At 33.7% G+C, this 16,913-nt stretch overlaps 1 protein-coding gene across 2 annotated transcripts in view; it reads left to right on the forward strand.

The window, feature by feature from the left end:
* Positions 1-12,630, forward strand: part of LRRC40 (leucine rich repeat containing 40) — a 53,937-nt gene extending 41,307 nt beyond the window's left edge. Inside the window, exons 11-15 of one of the 2 annotated variants that reach the window (XM_059058181.2) lie at positions 451-558; positions 3,511-3,621; positions 6,178-6,255; positions 8,507-8,692; positions 11,208-12,630. In XM_059058181.2, coding sequence (XP_058914164.1) covers positions 451-558; positions 3,511-3,621; positions 6,178-6,255; positions 8,507-8,692; positions 11,208-11,313 — 589 coding nt within the window. In that variant the 3' untranslated portion in view covers positions 11,314-12,630. Of the gene's footprint in view, positions 1-450; positions 559-3,510; positions 3,622-5,022; positions 5,089-6,177; positions 6,256-8,506; positions 8,693-11,207 lie in introns of those variants that run through there. The other variant, XM_067005951.1, reaches the window with a different exon arrangement.
* The last annotated feature ends 4,283 nt before the right edge of the window (positions 12,631-16,913 follow it).

Raw genomic sequence — 16,913 nt, forward strand, 5'->3', positions numbered from 1 at the left:
AAAATGATTGTTGTCTTATAGTTAACTATATACCCAAAGAAAGTTGAGAGCTAACCTCTGTTAGAGATTTTTAAGAAAAGGGGTGAGAACAGTTCTTTAAATTATACATTTAGTTTTACTCTGAGGTAGAGGAATCTGTTTACTGTTCCTTTACTGTACGACTTTTGGACACCTTAGGCTCTGAAGATATCTCTCTGTTTTTATTCCCATTGAGTATATGACTACACAGAAGGTGTGGCACAAAGTGTTATGACACAATATGTTGTCTGAATTCCTAACAGTTAACATTTTGTGGGTTGGCAGGTTTTTTTGCCATTTTTTACAGAACTTCATAATCAACTACCTGAAAAATCTCCTTATGAAATCTTTAAAGGCCTTAAAAATGAAAAGCAATAATCATATCTTTCCAGATTGCTAAGAATGATGCATTTTAAACCATTTTTCATTTAGTGATAAACAAACAACTTTGATTCCTGATGAAGTGTTTGATGCAGTAAAAAGTAACATTATCACTTCTGTTAACTTCAGTAAGAATCAGCTATGTGAAATTCCCAAAAGGTAAGAACTGTTTGTGATGCTATTTCTGTTAGCTTGTGAAACATTCTCAGTTGTACTTGTATCTTAGTTGCAAGAATAATTATTTTTCATAGTTTTTTAATTAAAAAGTATATGTAAAATTTCTTACATTGTTAATATTTGAGGGATTTGGTAAAATTTACTTAAGTATTCCCTGAGACACTTTTAACATTGGTTCTGAGAGATAGATAGGTTAAAACTTTCTTTTTCTTTTACATTTTAAACTTGGAAAATAGGCATTAGAATTATTAAAAATATTACTTTTTTCCTATATAGTGAAATATCAGAGGAAAGTTTTAAGAGACGATCTAAAGCCAATTTCATGTAGATTAATAGGAATTTTGGGCTTTATGTTAATGAATTGCCAAGCCAGTGAATTTTTCCACTGATAGTAAAAGCAAAATTGACAACTCTGTTAACCTTTTCCTCCTAGAAAAGGATTCTTCATTTACAAACATTAGAAATCATTTGCATTGTACTTTGTACTGTTTAATACATCTCTCTGGATGTTAATTATAGCAAAATCTTTAGGTTTTGAGAGAATATTAGTTTAGTATAGTGTTGAACTTCCAAAAATGATTGTTATCTTGCCATTAACTATATAGCCAAAGAAAGTTGACAAATAGCCTTGCAATTAAAACAGCAGTATGGGAGACAGGATAGGGTAATCATGAAGAATTTGGGCAATAGAGTCAGTTGCTTGTATCTATATCCCAGATCTATGAGGTTTGTGGCTTTGGACAGGTTAACTAGCTTCTCTTAGTTTCCTCAGCTGTGAAGTAGAGATAATAATAGACCTATTTATAAGAATTAAATTAAATGACATATCCACTTAAGGCATTTAACCAGTGCCTAGCACTTAATAAATACTTAAGTACTTAAAAAAAATGAAAAAGAAAAAAAAAGATGATGTATTGGGGAAATTTCACCTGACTGCCCAACATTTTTTTAGATGGCTTAAAATTTTTAAAAAGTCATACAAACTATTATTTGCTTTCTATTTACAGAGAATAGTTTGAGGAATGTAGATCTTGAAAGATGATAACTTTAAGAGATTCTACTGAGAAAGGAGATCTAGTTCATCTTTTTCTCTCTTGTTTAAAGTATTCAGAAGGTATTTGATAGAATAGTTGAGCATTTAGATTGGCTCTTGGATAGAACAAGTTTGCCTTGGGGATCCTAGATCAAACAAGGTGATTGGAGATGAAGATGGAAGGAGTTAAAAGATATTATGTTATTGCTTACTTTCTCATTTTATCCCACAGTCTGATTATTTTTATGCAAAACAGTATGCTATTCTGTTACCATAGTTATTTCATCATTTTTTTCACAAGTCACAAAATTGATTGCAAAAATAATATTTATAAAATATTGGATGAAAGAGACAAGTAATTTATGGTCTCATCACTGATTTATTCTGTTGACTTCCTGGCATATTTTATTTCAAGATGCTACCCATTTAGAATTATACATATAATTCATATCTTGACTGGTTTGTCATAAACATTTTCCCATGTTGTAAACAATACTTTAAAAACTTAATTTATCTATGTACCATAAGCTTGATTATGGCAATAAATAAAACAAAACATTGTATCTCTAAGCCAAATTTTCAGAAGAATTACTAAATCAGAGTATGGCTCTCGATACATAAGTCCAAAAGCTTTCCAAAAAAGTTTTATCAGTTACATATCCAGACTCATGGTATCTTTCACAGAATCTTCTTTAGCACAGCATTTGATATTCTTTCTTTCTTTTTTTTTTCTTTGCTAATATGTTAGACAAAAATGATTTACAGTTTAATTTTGGTTTTTGGCATATATGTAACATCTCTTGTTCTTAAATTGATATCATACTTTCAAACTACTAAGTTTGATCAGGTTTACCTAGAAGTATTTAATTCTTCCTCTCTAAGTATTTGGCTTAAGTTGCTTAATAGTAACACTTAGCAAACCTAGAAATTTACTGTTTTCTTGCAATCATGATTAAATGATAATTTGGATAAGAGATACTATACTTTTAAAATGTTGCCAAATCATATTTAAAAAGCATTTTGAGGGCTTCCCTGGTGACGCAGTGGTTGAGAGTCCACCTGCCGATGCAGGGGACACGGGTTCGTGCCCCGGTCTGGGAAGATCCCACATGCCGTGGAGCGGCTAGGCCCGTGAGCCATGGCCACTGAGCCTGTGCGTCTGGAGCCTGTGCTCCGCAACGGGAGAGGCCACAACAGTGAGAGGCCCGAGTACCACAAAAAAAAAAAAAGCGCATTTTGATGTATCAGATACTTCTGGTACTTAGATGGTTTTATATTATGGCGTCTAAAACGATAACTACGATGTTACAGAATATGTGTCTAACAATTTATTTTATGGATTCAAGTTACAGATATAGTATAAACATTGCCTAGATTGAATTTTTTTTGTCCATAATTGGTTTAAATATAAACTGAATGGTTTCTTAAACTTCAATCTACATTTAAGGTCAAATAGAAATTCTTGGACAGATAGTATTATGGCTGGTTTTTTTGTTTGTTTGTTGTTTTGTTTTTGCGGTACACGGGCCTCTCACTGTTGTGGCCTCTCCCGTTGCGGAGCACACGCTCTGGACGCGCAGGCTCAGCGGCCATGGCTCACGGGCCCAGCCGCTCCGCAGCATGTGGGATCTTCCCGGACCGGGGCACGAACCCGTGTCTCCTGCATCGGCAGGCGGACTCTCAACCACTGCGCCACCAGGGAAGCCCTATAGCTGTTTTTAAAAACCTATTTTTATCAGTTACACATCCAAACTGATTGCAATTTTTATGAGAAAAGTTACAGAAAATCTTAATTAGCAAAAATAATATAAGATTTTTTTCCTCTATAGTCTGCTTGTAGTTTTGAAGTTCTGACAGTGAATTCAAATAGTATTAACATTTAAAAATTATTTTTGTTTCAGGATTGTGGAACTGAAGGAAATGGTTTCTGATGTCAATCTCAGTTTTAATAAGCTTTCCTTTATATCCTTGGAATTATGTATGCTTCAAAAATTAACTTTTTTAGATCTCAGGTATTTATTGATACTATTGCTTTCCTTTTAAAAAAATTATTTATTATTTATTTATTTTTGGCTTCATTGGGTCTTCATTGCTGTGTGTGGGCTTTCTCTAGTTGTGGTGACTGGGGGCTACTCTTGGTTACAGTGCGTGGGCTTCTCATTGCGGTGGCTTCTTGTTGTGGAGACAGGCGCGTGGGCTTCAGTAGTAGTGACTCGTGAGCTCTAGAGCACAGGCTCAGTAGTGTGGCCCACGGGCTTAGTTGCCCTGCGGCATGTGGGATCTTCCCAGACCTGGGCTTGAACCTGTGTCCCCTGCACTGGCAGGCAGATTCTTAACCACTGTACCACCAGGGAAGCCTTGCTTCCCTTTTTTAATAATGACTTATCTTTGTGTTTTACCTAACTTTTGCCCTTTCCCTCATGTTTTTCTAAGAAAAGAAATTGGTCTTTAGTTTATTAATAACATTTTAGGAGAAATCTGTAATTAAGCATTTAGGAAATACTTTAATTAGATGTCATCTGAAGGTAATTTACAAGTTATGTGACAAGACAAAATTACTTAAAATATTAGAAAATATTAAAACATTATTTAGATTCATGCTTAGGCAAAATTACAGATAGCACACGGAAAGTGTTTGCTTCACATTGTTTCCTTTTTAGCATAAAACTGTCAAAACCCTGTGCTGGCACAGCAGCTAGCATGACTTCTCTCAAAAAGAACCTGTTTGGTTTCAAAATATTATATTAACCATGCAAGGCAAGAAATAAAGAAAAAGAACACTATGAATGGCAATAAAAAGAAAAGAAACTATTTAAGGCTCTACAGAGGTAATAGGAAGTTTAGTTTAAATATGTCCTAAGTTGAAGTGACAGGATCAGAAGTGTCAGTTTTTTGGGGGTAATAGTAGGTATTTCAGGGTTAGATAAGTCATTTATTTTCTTGGGCTTTAAAACTTAATTTGTGGGGCTTCCCTGGTGGTGCAGTGGTTGGGAATCTGCCTGCCAATGCAGGGTACACGGGTTTGTGCCCCGGTCCGGGAAGATCCCACATGCCGCGGAGCGGCTGGGCCTGTGGTTCATGGCCACTGGGCCTGTGCGTCCGGAGCCTGTGCTCCGTGGCGGGAGAGGCCACAGCAGTGAGAGGCCCGTGTACCACAAAAAACAAACAAACAAACAAAAACACAAAAACTTAAATTTGTAAAATATGTTTCTATTACCTGGGCTTCTTACTGCTCATATGTTATTTTTAGCTGCTCTTGCTTTGCTCAAACAATAGTTAAATTACAATAAGCTATTTATATCTGTTTGAAGATTTATTCTTCCTGTAGAGACAAAATTTTTTTTATATGGGATTAAAGCAAATATACTAATAACTCTGCTCCTGCTAAATGCGGAATTGCTTCTGTTTTCCAGGGGCAATTACACTGGCAAAGCAGTTTAAAACCTCATTTTAGTTCAGTATTAATGGAACAGTGAGAAGAAATTCCTGCCCCCATTGCTGCTGACTTTATTTTTCATCCCATTCTCCTGTGTGTGTGTGTGTGTGTGTGTGTGTGTGTGTGTACGCGTGCATGCCTCTGTCTATAACTATACCTGGAAATTTCTAATTAAGTGACTAAAATATGCCTTTATGTTTGCTATCAGTAGGTATAAGACTCTAGGAAAAGATAGAAATCATCATTGTGTTATTCAGCACAAATTAATAAAGGCAATAACTGGAGAAAAGTACACAGAAAAGAAAAAACAACATATGTTGAGTTGAGAAAGTATGACTCATATATTCGGCTTGACTTCTGAATGCAAATTTATAGGTTAGAGAAAATTATTCAATTGTGATAGATAGCCATCTAGTTGGATATAACTTTTCCACAGATCTTTTGTATTAGTACTCATACAGCCTCTAGAGTGCTTCTACCTTCTTGTTAACCTTTCTTCTAAAGTTGTTCCCAGATGTTTTCAGTAGTAAATGAGATTCCCTTTACTGCTGTGTTTTATTGTAAGATCTTAAAAAATTACACATTATGCAAATTGAAATTCTAAACTTAGAGTAGAAATGGATTTACTTAATACTTATGTAGTAGAAAGCTCCAAGTTTCTAAATATATAGAATCTCTTTATTTTCCTGTTTCATCTTTTTCATGTAATTTTTCAGTTGTTCTTGGAGTAGAATTTAATGTCTATATGTGAAATATTTCTATTAATCAAATACTTGTGATATCAAATAATGTAGTATTTATAAGCATAACTGAAAGGGCTCTGGCTATGGAAAGTATTGTTGATTGCAGTTTGAAGGAGATAAGGGGTTAGTTTACAGTGTTTACCCATTAAATCTATTATTAAAGAGTTAATTGCAGTATCAGTTGGTTGCACATTGCCATTAGGATTTGGCACACTAATCAAATACTTGAAGCAGCTGACCAATTCAGAATTCTCAGGACACAGCCTTAATGAAATCAAGAATTGACAAACCGAGCTGCATAAATTTTTGTCTGGTCAACATTTTAATTATAAATTAAAGTTGTACAAATTTTCAAACTTTATAAATCATCTTTTTTCTCTCTAATTTAGAAATAATATTTTAAATTCTTTGCCTGAAGAAATGGAATCATTGATAAGACTACAAACAATCAACCTTTCCTTTAATAGGTAAGAAACAGAACAGACAAATCTGAATAACAATTTTCTGTGGAAAATTTTTAGGTCTTACTATAGAATACAACTAAAAGAGCCAAATAAACGAAAAGGCCCTATATGTTTTCTTTATTTAAATTTCCAGGTTTATTTTCACTTAGTTCTACTTAGAATTAAAAGTGATGTTGCTTTTTTAGAATTTTCACAACTGATGTCTAGTAGAGTTTTTTGTTTCTTTTAACCATTTTAAGAAGTCTGTAAGCTAGTAGGAAGACAAATATGCAAATAAATAATTCTAATCACTGTAGTGGAAGCACAGTGCATAGACATAGGTGTTTCCAGAGATTACTTGAAGGTAGAGGAGGAAGCTCTGAAACTGAGGCTTGGAAAATAGGCATTTGCCAGACACACAGGGATATGGCATCCCATGTAGAGCAAATAGCATGTACTAAGGCACAAGGATATGAGAAAATGATGGGACATGTCAAGAAGTTCCATATGGCTCGGACCATAAAGTGGGGAAGTAGAAGAGTGGAAGTCACAAATGAAGTTGGGTGTGTAAGCAGTAGCCAGCCCTTTAAGAGCTTTTTATGCCCAGTGAAATTTAGATTTTATTCTGTAAACACTATGAAGGTACTACGAATAATTAAGAATAGCTAATATTTATTGGGAGCTTATTTATTAATATTTATTATCTGCTGACACCGGACTAAGTACTTTACATGTATTACTTCATTTAATCCTCACAAAAGCCCTGCATGGTAGGTTCTGTTATTATGTCCATTTAGAAATCAAAAATTAGGAATTAAGTAACTCACTTAAGGTTCACATAGATTATAGAGCTGGGGTTTGAGCCCAGGTGTATTGACTCTAGAAGTTGGGCTCTTAACAACTATGTCATATTGTTTCCTATGGTGAAAGTTGATTCTGGTAACAAGTTGATATAAATATTAGTAGCTATCATTTAATATATTACAGTTACTATATACCAAGGTCTTCATATGCATTCATTCAATCCTTATAACAAGTATATAAGTTTAGTACTATTATTATTCCTCATTTACAAATGAGGAATCTAAGGCACAGTGATGTTAAAATATTGCATATTTAAGTTTTTGTTCCGTCTATTCTATTATTTGTGTTTTCTCATGTGTAGGTTATACCACTGTTGTCATTATTTTAAAATATATGCACTTTTCAGATTTCTTCTAATTTTTATTTGTGAATTGAACTATCGGTTCTCTATTGAGCTATCAATTGCATTGTTAATTAGTGTCTTTTGGGGAGCTGGAAAAACCTAACCCTAACTTCTGTGTTAACTGGTGAGCTACATCTTTTTTAATTACCTTGTTTATGGGTTGTGCGGGGAAAAAGAGGAGGTACTACTTAGGGTGGTTTGGTCCATCTGTACTCCTTGTTATTGATTCTCCGATCCCTCTGTAGCTTCAGAGGTGCCTTGAGTTTACCCTTCATTATTGCTTTTTTTTTTTTTTAAGCATCAAGGCAGCAAAGGAAGGGCAGTATCGGGAAATGAAAAGGCCAACTATAAAGCTTTCTTTCAGCTCATCCTGTCTTTTCTAGTTGAGGCAGCAGTTTGCCTCACACTAAAACCAAACTAGCTTCTGTCTCCCAAGAGATCCTCAGGGATTTTGTGTTAATTACTGAGAATTGCTCTGAGAGCCATAAGGTTTCCCATCTCTCTTGTGGCATCTTCAGGGTTGCTTTGGGTGAGAAAGCCAGCAGCCTATAGTAGTTTTGTCATTTTTTCAAAAACCAAAATGAGTGTATTTTTGGTTGTTGAAAAAATGACAAAACTAGTCAGTTTTGAAGCTTAAGTCAAAGCAAAGTATAAATCTCTAACTTTTACTTAAGATATTGGCAGTGATTCTCTTTCATAAGAAGTAAAAGTGAATGAAGGAAGAATACCTACATGGAGACATTATACAGAGAGCATTTCAGGAAGATTTCCTTGTCTCCTGAATGAGAAAAGAAAAACATAGAATTTACTCCAGACTTTTGTTTGATTTTATACATTAAATAGAAACTGTTACAAGTCTGTCCACTTAACATATATTTCAAGGTTTCCAGAATTAATCCAGTTTTTAAAAATTTTCTAAAAAATTTTAATGCAGAACTTATACCAAATATTAAAAACTTACATTAAGAAAACTTTATCTCATGATATCAAACTTAGGACCATCTATTTGAAGGAATGATTTTGCTTCTGATTCTAATATATTTAGGTGTTCTGTTCATATTCTTATAGGTTCAAAATACTACCTGAAGTTCTGTATAGAATTCCCACACTTGAAACAATTTTGATTAGTAACAATCAGGTTGGATCTGTGGACCCTCAGAAAATGAAGACAATGGAAAATCTGATTACATTGGACCTTCAAAATAATGACCTCCTACAAATTCCACCAGAGCTCGGGAATTGTGTGAACTTAAGGTAAATGCACCATTCTACTAAGTTTTCCCATTCGATTTGTTGAAGTGTGTTTTTTTGTTTTGTTTTGTTTTTGTTTTTTGAGGTACTCTTGCAAGCAAGTTGAAATAAAAAATTTAATGTCCCATTAAAAATAACAGGTAACAAAACTCTGAATCCCAATTCTGTTTTTCAAATGTTACCAAATATATTTTTTAGTTTTGTTTATACAGTATGTGTAAATATAGCAATTGATTGTTTCTAGTGATACTTTTCTCATCACTATGTATGTGTATAATCTGAAACTCAACTGCATAAAAATGTCAAGGAAATATATGGGCTTCCCTGGTGGCGCAGTGGTTGAGAGTCTGCCTGCCAATGCAGGAGACACGGGTTCGTGCCCCGGTCTGGGAGGATCCCACGTGCCGCGGAGCGGCTGGGCCAGTGAGCCACGGCCTCTGAGCCTGCACGTCCGGAGCCTGTGCTCCGCAATGGGAGAGACCACAACAGTGAGAGGCCGGAGTACCGCAAAAAAAAGAAAAAAAAAAATGTCAAGGATATATAAATTCCTTAGCTGTGCATATAAGTTTTTTCAATATCTGATTACAGACTACTACCATTTTTTCAAGGCCAGCATGGTCTTTCTTACTCTGTGTTTGCTGTTACCTCAGCCTCAAGTGCCTTTACCCTGCTTTTATCAGTAATCAACCTAATTATCACCTTTGAAAACATTTCTGATATTCCAGGCAGAGTTAGTCCCTTCTCTGATTTCCCATCCTGCTTTATTTGGACTCATTTATACCATTTCTTTGTCCTCCTTTGGAAAAGAGTTACCCCAGTGCCTAGACCATAGTAAGCACCTAATAAGTGCTTGTTAAGTGAATATAAAGGGAATTTGAGACATGAACAGAAAGCCCAGTAGTTAACAGAATGTGTCAGAAAAATTTAATTATTGTAAACTGCATATGATGGTTTAGCATATTTTACTTTACTAGAGTGCCACTAGTATCTTTCTCTGGTACCTCATAATACTGAATTATAGAAGACAAGTAAGTTGATTCTTGTTATGTGCAGTAGTTGTATTCTATAAAGTCTCCATGAACACCAAATTAGTGAATACTAAACCATTACTCCCTAGGGGAAATAACAGAGTTAGGCTCTTTCAAGCCTCTGGTCACGTTTTCATCAGCCAATCAACGGACAACCTTGTGTTATGTGTGTTTCTGTATTAAGACGCCTTATTTAATATTGTTGACTCATTAATATTGAGCTAAGGCCAAACAGCACTGTGATTTATGCCTGAATGAAGCTTATCTAACATACATATCTTCTGTGTAAGATACATGACATCCTTCTTGTGCTAAGAAAAACTAGACAACACTTCAGCATTACGCTTGCAGACCATATTAAACAGTGAAATCACCAAGAAAAAGTACAATAATACAAAAAATGTTACACTAAATAGACCATGGAAGGAACATTTGTTTACAGTATGGGAGCTGAAATAAAAAAGGCAGAGTGTCACCTTGTTTGAGCTCAGTTGGGAATGTGTCTGTCAAGTGACTCAAATTTTTTGCTGCTCTGTGCATGTCCAAAATGACCTTCAAAATGCCACATGTATTGATTTGGGGGTTACTGGTAAATTTTAGTGAATAGGCAAATTAGCAAATTTGGAGTCTGTTTGAGTAATGAAGATTGATTGTAATTAACTTTTTTTCTATAAATTAAGAAAATCATTCTTTAAAATAATTCCCAAGGCACAGGAATATTTGAAGGTATAATTTAGATCTACAGTATAATATGTTGTGAATCCTTTGACTTTTATTTACATAAACACTTAAGTTATTGAAAATTAATATAAAAGTCTCTCTTATAATTTAAGATATTACATTAATTAAATAAAGAAACAAATCAACCAGCCCTTAGATCTTAAACTGAACCTCATTTCAGAACATTTAAAATAGGTTTTATATATGTGTCTGGTCAAGGGAAGGAGTATGAAGGCAGATGTGTTAATGTTCCCAGTGTGGAAAAGGATATATCGATTATGTTATAGTCTTTGGTATGAGTATTTGTCAGTTTGCTCATTCTAACACTTGTATAAATACAATTCAACCATTTAGTATATGGTCATTATAGGATTGAGAAGGTGATGGGTAAAATGATGGTTCGTATCGCAGCTCTTCTGTTTAATAGCTGTGTGATCTTAGACAAGCCTTTCTTACCTTCCTGAACTTGTGTTTCTTTATCTATAAAATAGAAATATTAATGGTGCCTACATCACAGGGTTGTTAAGATAATTAAGAGAGTCAGTGAATGTAAGTTACTTAGAACAATACCTTTCACATAATAAGTATTCATTTAATGTTGTTTCAGTCATTATTGTAGTTACAATTCCAATTGTTTTAATGCTTAGACGTGAAAAGGGACAAATTTTAAAAAACACACAAATTTTACTTATAAAATAGCAAATGAAATTAGAAGAAAAGCTTCCCTAATGGAAAATGTTTTAAATTCTTAATTTCTCTCCTTTGTTTAGGACATTGCTACTAGATGGAAATCCGTTCCGTGTTCCTAGAGCAGCCATATTAATAAAAGGAACAGCTGCTATTCTGGAATATTTGAGAGACCGAATTCCTACTTAGATTGGAGTTGTTACATAATCTTGGTTATGTTAATTCTTAGAGTTCTTAGATTGATAACATATTTCTAAGGTATCATGTACATTTATAATGGTGTAACTACATATAGTGTTCATACATTTGCTCTGAATGTTTTGCATAAGATTTATCCTCACTTTCATTCTCTTATAACACAGCAAACAGTTTCTTCAGAAGTGAATTTTTATTTATCATAGTTTAATATTTTTATAATGACAAAGCATTGTTGTAGAGGTGGTTTTTTTTTCCCCATTTCTGTTTGTGTTACGTATATTATGACCAATTGACTTGAATATGACCATCCAATTTCTACCTTTTTATTGGATATAAAATTGAATTTTATTTAATACTGTTCTTTGGCATTTAAAAAAATAAGACTTTTCATTATCCATAATAGGACTTTTATGATGTGGTTGGTGTCAGTATAAGTTTCAAATTAATATTTACTGTCTTGTTTTGTTTATGTAGTTGAAATGTTTTTTCCTAGCCTTTTTTACATGTTTCATGAAATCATTTTGTCGGCGTTTCTAATGTCACAGAAATGCTACATAAGATATAGTTATTGGTGGAGAAAATAGTAAAAGTGTTGTTATAATTGCCCTCACAATTCTGAATTTAAAACTTGACTGGGTGTTTTTTTTTTTTTTAAGATGTCTTAGTTTTAAGTTTCCATACAGTAATCTAGTACTTCTAGATTCAACAAATTTAAAGAAACTGGATCTGCACATTTTTTTCCTCAGAGCATGACCATTTAAAAAATACCTTTTGTTCTTTAAAAAAAAAAGTACTGAAATTTTATTAATTTTTATGGATAACAGCAACAGAAAGTAATAGCATATACTACATAGAAATCTTGAAATGTATTTTGTTTAAATACTTACTAAGCAGGTATTTGTATATATAATTACTCTGTTGATGTGTTCTAATCCATCCTTGTGCTTTTTTTTTTATTTCCAGGGTCTTAATTTTTAAATTTGCTTGTAGTCATGTGGTAATTTGCTAAAAGGGAATTTGTTATATTTGATAAAAATCAAATATAAACATTTGTATTTATACCAAAAATATCAGAAGTAGACTAGTCAGTCATTATAAAACATACTATGTGATTCTATTAAGTAACTAATCAATAGAATGTATATTGGTTTATATAAATAGATGGGTGGATAGGTATGTAGGTAGGTAGATAGGTGGATGGATGGATAGATAGCTTTTGGATGATTGAGACATGCTCATATTATGAAAAAAAATCATTGCTAATAAAGATAAATACTACATGTTCATTAAAAAGTTACATTTTTCAAATATTGATTACAATGTTTATGTTTTTGGTTTAAAAGAAACATTCCCTTTTCAAACAACAACTCTGTGGCTGCCTAAGAAATCTGCTTCGGTATTAAACAAAAGACATTTTACAATAAGGTGACATTTTATTATTTATACAATAAAGAGACTTTTATGTTATTCAAAACACTTTTTTAAATACTGAAAAAGTTGAGTACACCAAAGCCGAAAAATGGCTCTGCTATACACTGCACAGCATTATTTTAGTCCCTGTGTTTTGTATCTGTACAGAAAGCATCTTCAAAATGCATTCTAATCACATTGTACACCTTTACTGATTAGTGTCAATACGTAAAATAAAACTGGAGAATACAGCTTACATTTGCAAATTAACTGACAAAGCAATTTCACTGATTCAGTAAATTTAAAGTATAGATTCATAGGACTTCTTTGCACATAAAATGAAGCAGCTTTCAAGGTTGTCATGGTCTCATACTGCAAAAAAACCATTAACTACATTCACAATCTATGTTAATAAAGTAGTAAATATGTCTTCATTCAGTTTTTATTTACATCAATATGTAATTCAACTAAAAAGTACTGTTAATTGTGATACAGTAATTTCTTTTTTAACACATACAAAAATGACAATTTTTATATATAATTTGAGCTCAAAATCACGATTATCTCAAAATATTAATTACAATACAGCCATTTCAATTAAACATGTCATGATTTAACATTTTATAAAATGGTAAAATTTGTTATTAAAGTAAGCAATTTGTTTTGAATTGGCTAGAGTTCACCCACGTAGAAAACCTTAAATGGTAAGAGGTGTTTCCAGCCCCCTCCCACCCAAATTTGTATACAGCCACCTAAGCTAGCAAAGAGACAGAAAAGGCCCCAATTTATAAAGATTAAGCCTCTTTTGCTATACCGCTGTGGCTTGTTGTTTCTTCCATAAAAGCTTTACAAGGGTAGTGTCAATAAACTATGCAGTGAAATGCATGCATTAATATACAGTATGTCTGTAAAATGTTAGTGTTTACTCTAGTGCACATTAAAATGTTCACAAAGACTGCAAAAGAAGTCATAAATAAAGAAGCACTTACAAAGATCTACCAATTGCAAATTGTAAACTTGAAAATTACTTGATAATATAATGGAATTTCTTTGAAAACAGATCCCAATTCAAGTTCTTTCTCTGGCTAAAGGAGCTCTAGTTACTTGGCCTTAAGATGTCACTGTTTAGCTGCACATATGGTAGAGAAGTCAGATGTCATAACAGAATATGAGTGTAGAGACTGTCTTCATTTTACTGAAATAGTGGCCCAAAGTTGCATCACTGCTTAGGATTTTTTTAAAAACTTACAGAAGAGTGAAATATTTCAATGACTGAATTATATGGCCTCAAATGAAAAATTTGTGTGTGTGCATGTGTTTAGCATATGGAAAAATATTAATATAAATAGGTGGAATTAGAGCTTTATTATACAGTAATAAAAGGATAATGCCCCAAAGTAACTGAGGTCAAAAGAAATCAATTATCAAATAGTTTAGGAATGAGAGAATTTTCATGGATACTTAAAAATCCTGAAAACATAGTATCTAGTTTCTTTTTAATTCTTAACAAACCAATTAAAATTTAATCACTATCTTTGTTTAGAATTGCTTTTGTTAATTTAATATTTCTTCTCTGAATAAAAAGAGGCCATAGTTCATATTTATGGTTTACTTATATACAGCTGGGTGGGGTCATGCCCTTGGCTGGTTATAAAGTGGGAAAAATGAAACTACGGTACCTGCAAACCTTACTTTTTGCAAGGTTGTTTTTGATGGTCTTTGAAATTTACAAACAGAATTCAGTAGATTTTCACCTCTGATTTTTCAACTAGGAAAAAATTCCTCTTTCATATGAAGACAGTGTCATTGTCCTTAAGCTTCCTTTAGTCCCTTCTTTACACTGAGTACAGAGAGAAACTTGATTGGCTCTTGACACAAAAATATCTGGTTTATCTGTCTATCAATTTTCTTTCTCGTGAATACTAAGGCTTGCATTTTTGAGGAGGAAAATGTAGTTGAGGATGTTAAAGGGAAATGCCTAAACACCATAAAGCAGTATTAAACATTTATTGTATTCCATTGACACTAGGTGTCATCAAAGCTAAAACCAAATTTTCTAGAGTAAAACATAACATAAAACATTCCTTTCTGCCCTGAACAGATGCCTTTCCACATTCAAGACCAATAAGAGTCCTCTGAGTGGAAAGACTGCAAATATTGAAAATAACATTTATTTTAGCATACATTCTGAAAATAAATTACCATAGCAAATACGGGAACTGCTTTATGTTCTATCTGCCTGAGAGTTGCATCTTGGTTTTCCTGTGGACTATTCAAAAAATTACATAAGATCTCCTGACTAAATAAGGGAAGGGGATTAGGGAAAGAAAGATACAAAGAAATATAATGTGATTTTTTTTTTTCCCATTCATCAAGTACTTTCACTAATCTAGCTATCATAAAGGTCAGTTGACCTGCATACCTGGACGTTATTTAACCTCATTACTTTACATGTGCAAAACAAGTGTGTAAAGAAAAATACCTATGTATGTCTATACAGAGACATAAAACCTGAGTCACAATAAAAAGTTTTTAATATAAGAAAACTTTTCTTAATGTAGGAAAATAATTTCTAAAGGGCCAAAAATACCTTTATACAATATAATCTGCTAACTTTAAAACTCAGTGCGCATAAGCATCACATATTTTTTAAGACCCAACAAAAAAAGGAATCATTTACAGTTTTCTTAACTATAGCTTAGATACCTATATTTAAATTTCTAACATCTATTTTCATTCCCCTGAATTCATTAACTTTTCTAAAAGAAAAAAGTTAAAAGCACATTCAAATATGAGAACTGTTTAACTTCTGATGAACAGTCCCTGCTTTTTTCTAAATATTGAGGACATAGGAGATTTGGGGTTGCTAGGCATATAACTTAATGTCAAGCCACAAAGGAATTCTAAAATTCAAAGGAAAATATATAATAAACATTACTTGGAAAAATATTTTGTGGATAGAGTTGGGCCAAAGTCTGCATGAAGCAATTCTTATTTGCAGGCTCCCTTTCTGCAGATGATTCACTCTTAAAAACTCCTTTTCCTACACTCCCATTTCCTTAGCTTTCATTTTATTTCACTTCCTTAGATTTCCAGACTTGAACCCTGAATTGTGCCGACTGAAGCTCGATGGTTCACACTCAGCCACAAGGTACAATGTCTTCTTCACTTAACTAAATCTTTATGTCTTCCTCTTCAGGAGCTCAGTTTTCTGGGATGACTCCTTGGCCCCCTCTCACATACCCCTTTACTTACTAGGAAAAAAATCTGTTTAAGTGTCCCTACTATCTTATCACTAGACACTGATTTAAGGATAATTCAAGACATACTTATCTCCTGGGCTGTACATCTCAGATGCATACTGAGAAAATTTTATAGAAAAATGAGGGCAAGTTGCTTCTCCATCTGCCCCCAGATGACATTGTCATTAATTATGCATTTATGTCAGGTAAGTCACTGACAGAACAGGAAGCCATCTGAACCAAAAGGTTCAACCCTTGCCTCTGTAGTTGGATATAGGGCCCTGGCCCTTTCAGTACTTGTATCGACAGGTGAGGGGATTCTGGACAGTGTCCTTGAATGCTGACTTTCCTCTCTGGGGTCAGCAGGCCTGGTTTGGGGAATAGGGTAGGAAGTGCATGTGGTAGCATAAGGGATTAGAGGCATTAACCTAGGGAACTGTACTCTTGCTGCCTTTTTATATGACACTTGCCTGAGGATCACTGGAAGGATTTTATATTGTGCAGAAGGCTAAAAGCAGAGTCACACTTTCTCTGCCAACAGACTTGTTACCATGGGAACCAATGCAGAAAAACGAAAAAATGACAAGAAGCTGAGAATTAAATGTGGAGAAAATTGATAGTTGGTTTCAACATGGCAATTTGAGCACGTGAGATTTAAACAGGATGTTCCTTGTGTGGCCAGACCAGTGAAAATGGACAAAATGACATGCTGGTCTGTGGTCCTGGAGGCTATCTGGGGAATGCAGGAAGAAAGCAGTAAGCATGCTGTAGTTTGGATAATGGGGACTCTGTAAAATTCAGGTCCATCTCTGGTGATGTTGAGCTCTTCAGCCCAAATGTTAAATTAACCATATGATCAAAGGTGCCCTTCAAAAGTCATGTCCATGCTTAGCTTGATAAATGAAAGCAGCCTGCTGTAACGATTCTCACCTTTCCAAA

Source organism: Kogia breviceps, chromosome 1, assembly GCF_026419965.1.
Source record: "Kogia breviceps isolate mKogBre1 chromosome 1, mKogBre1 haplotype 1, whole genome shotgun sequence".
Lineage (NCBI taxonomy): Eukaryota > Metazoa > Chordata > Mammalia > Artiodactyla > Physeteridae > Kogia > Kogia breviceps.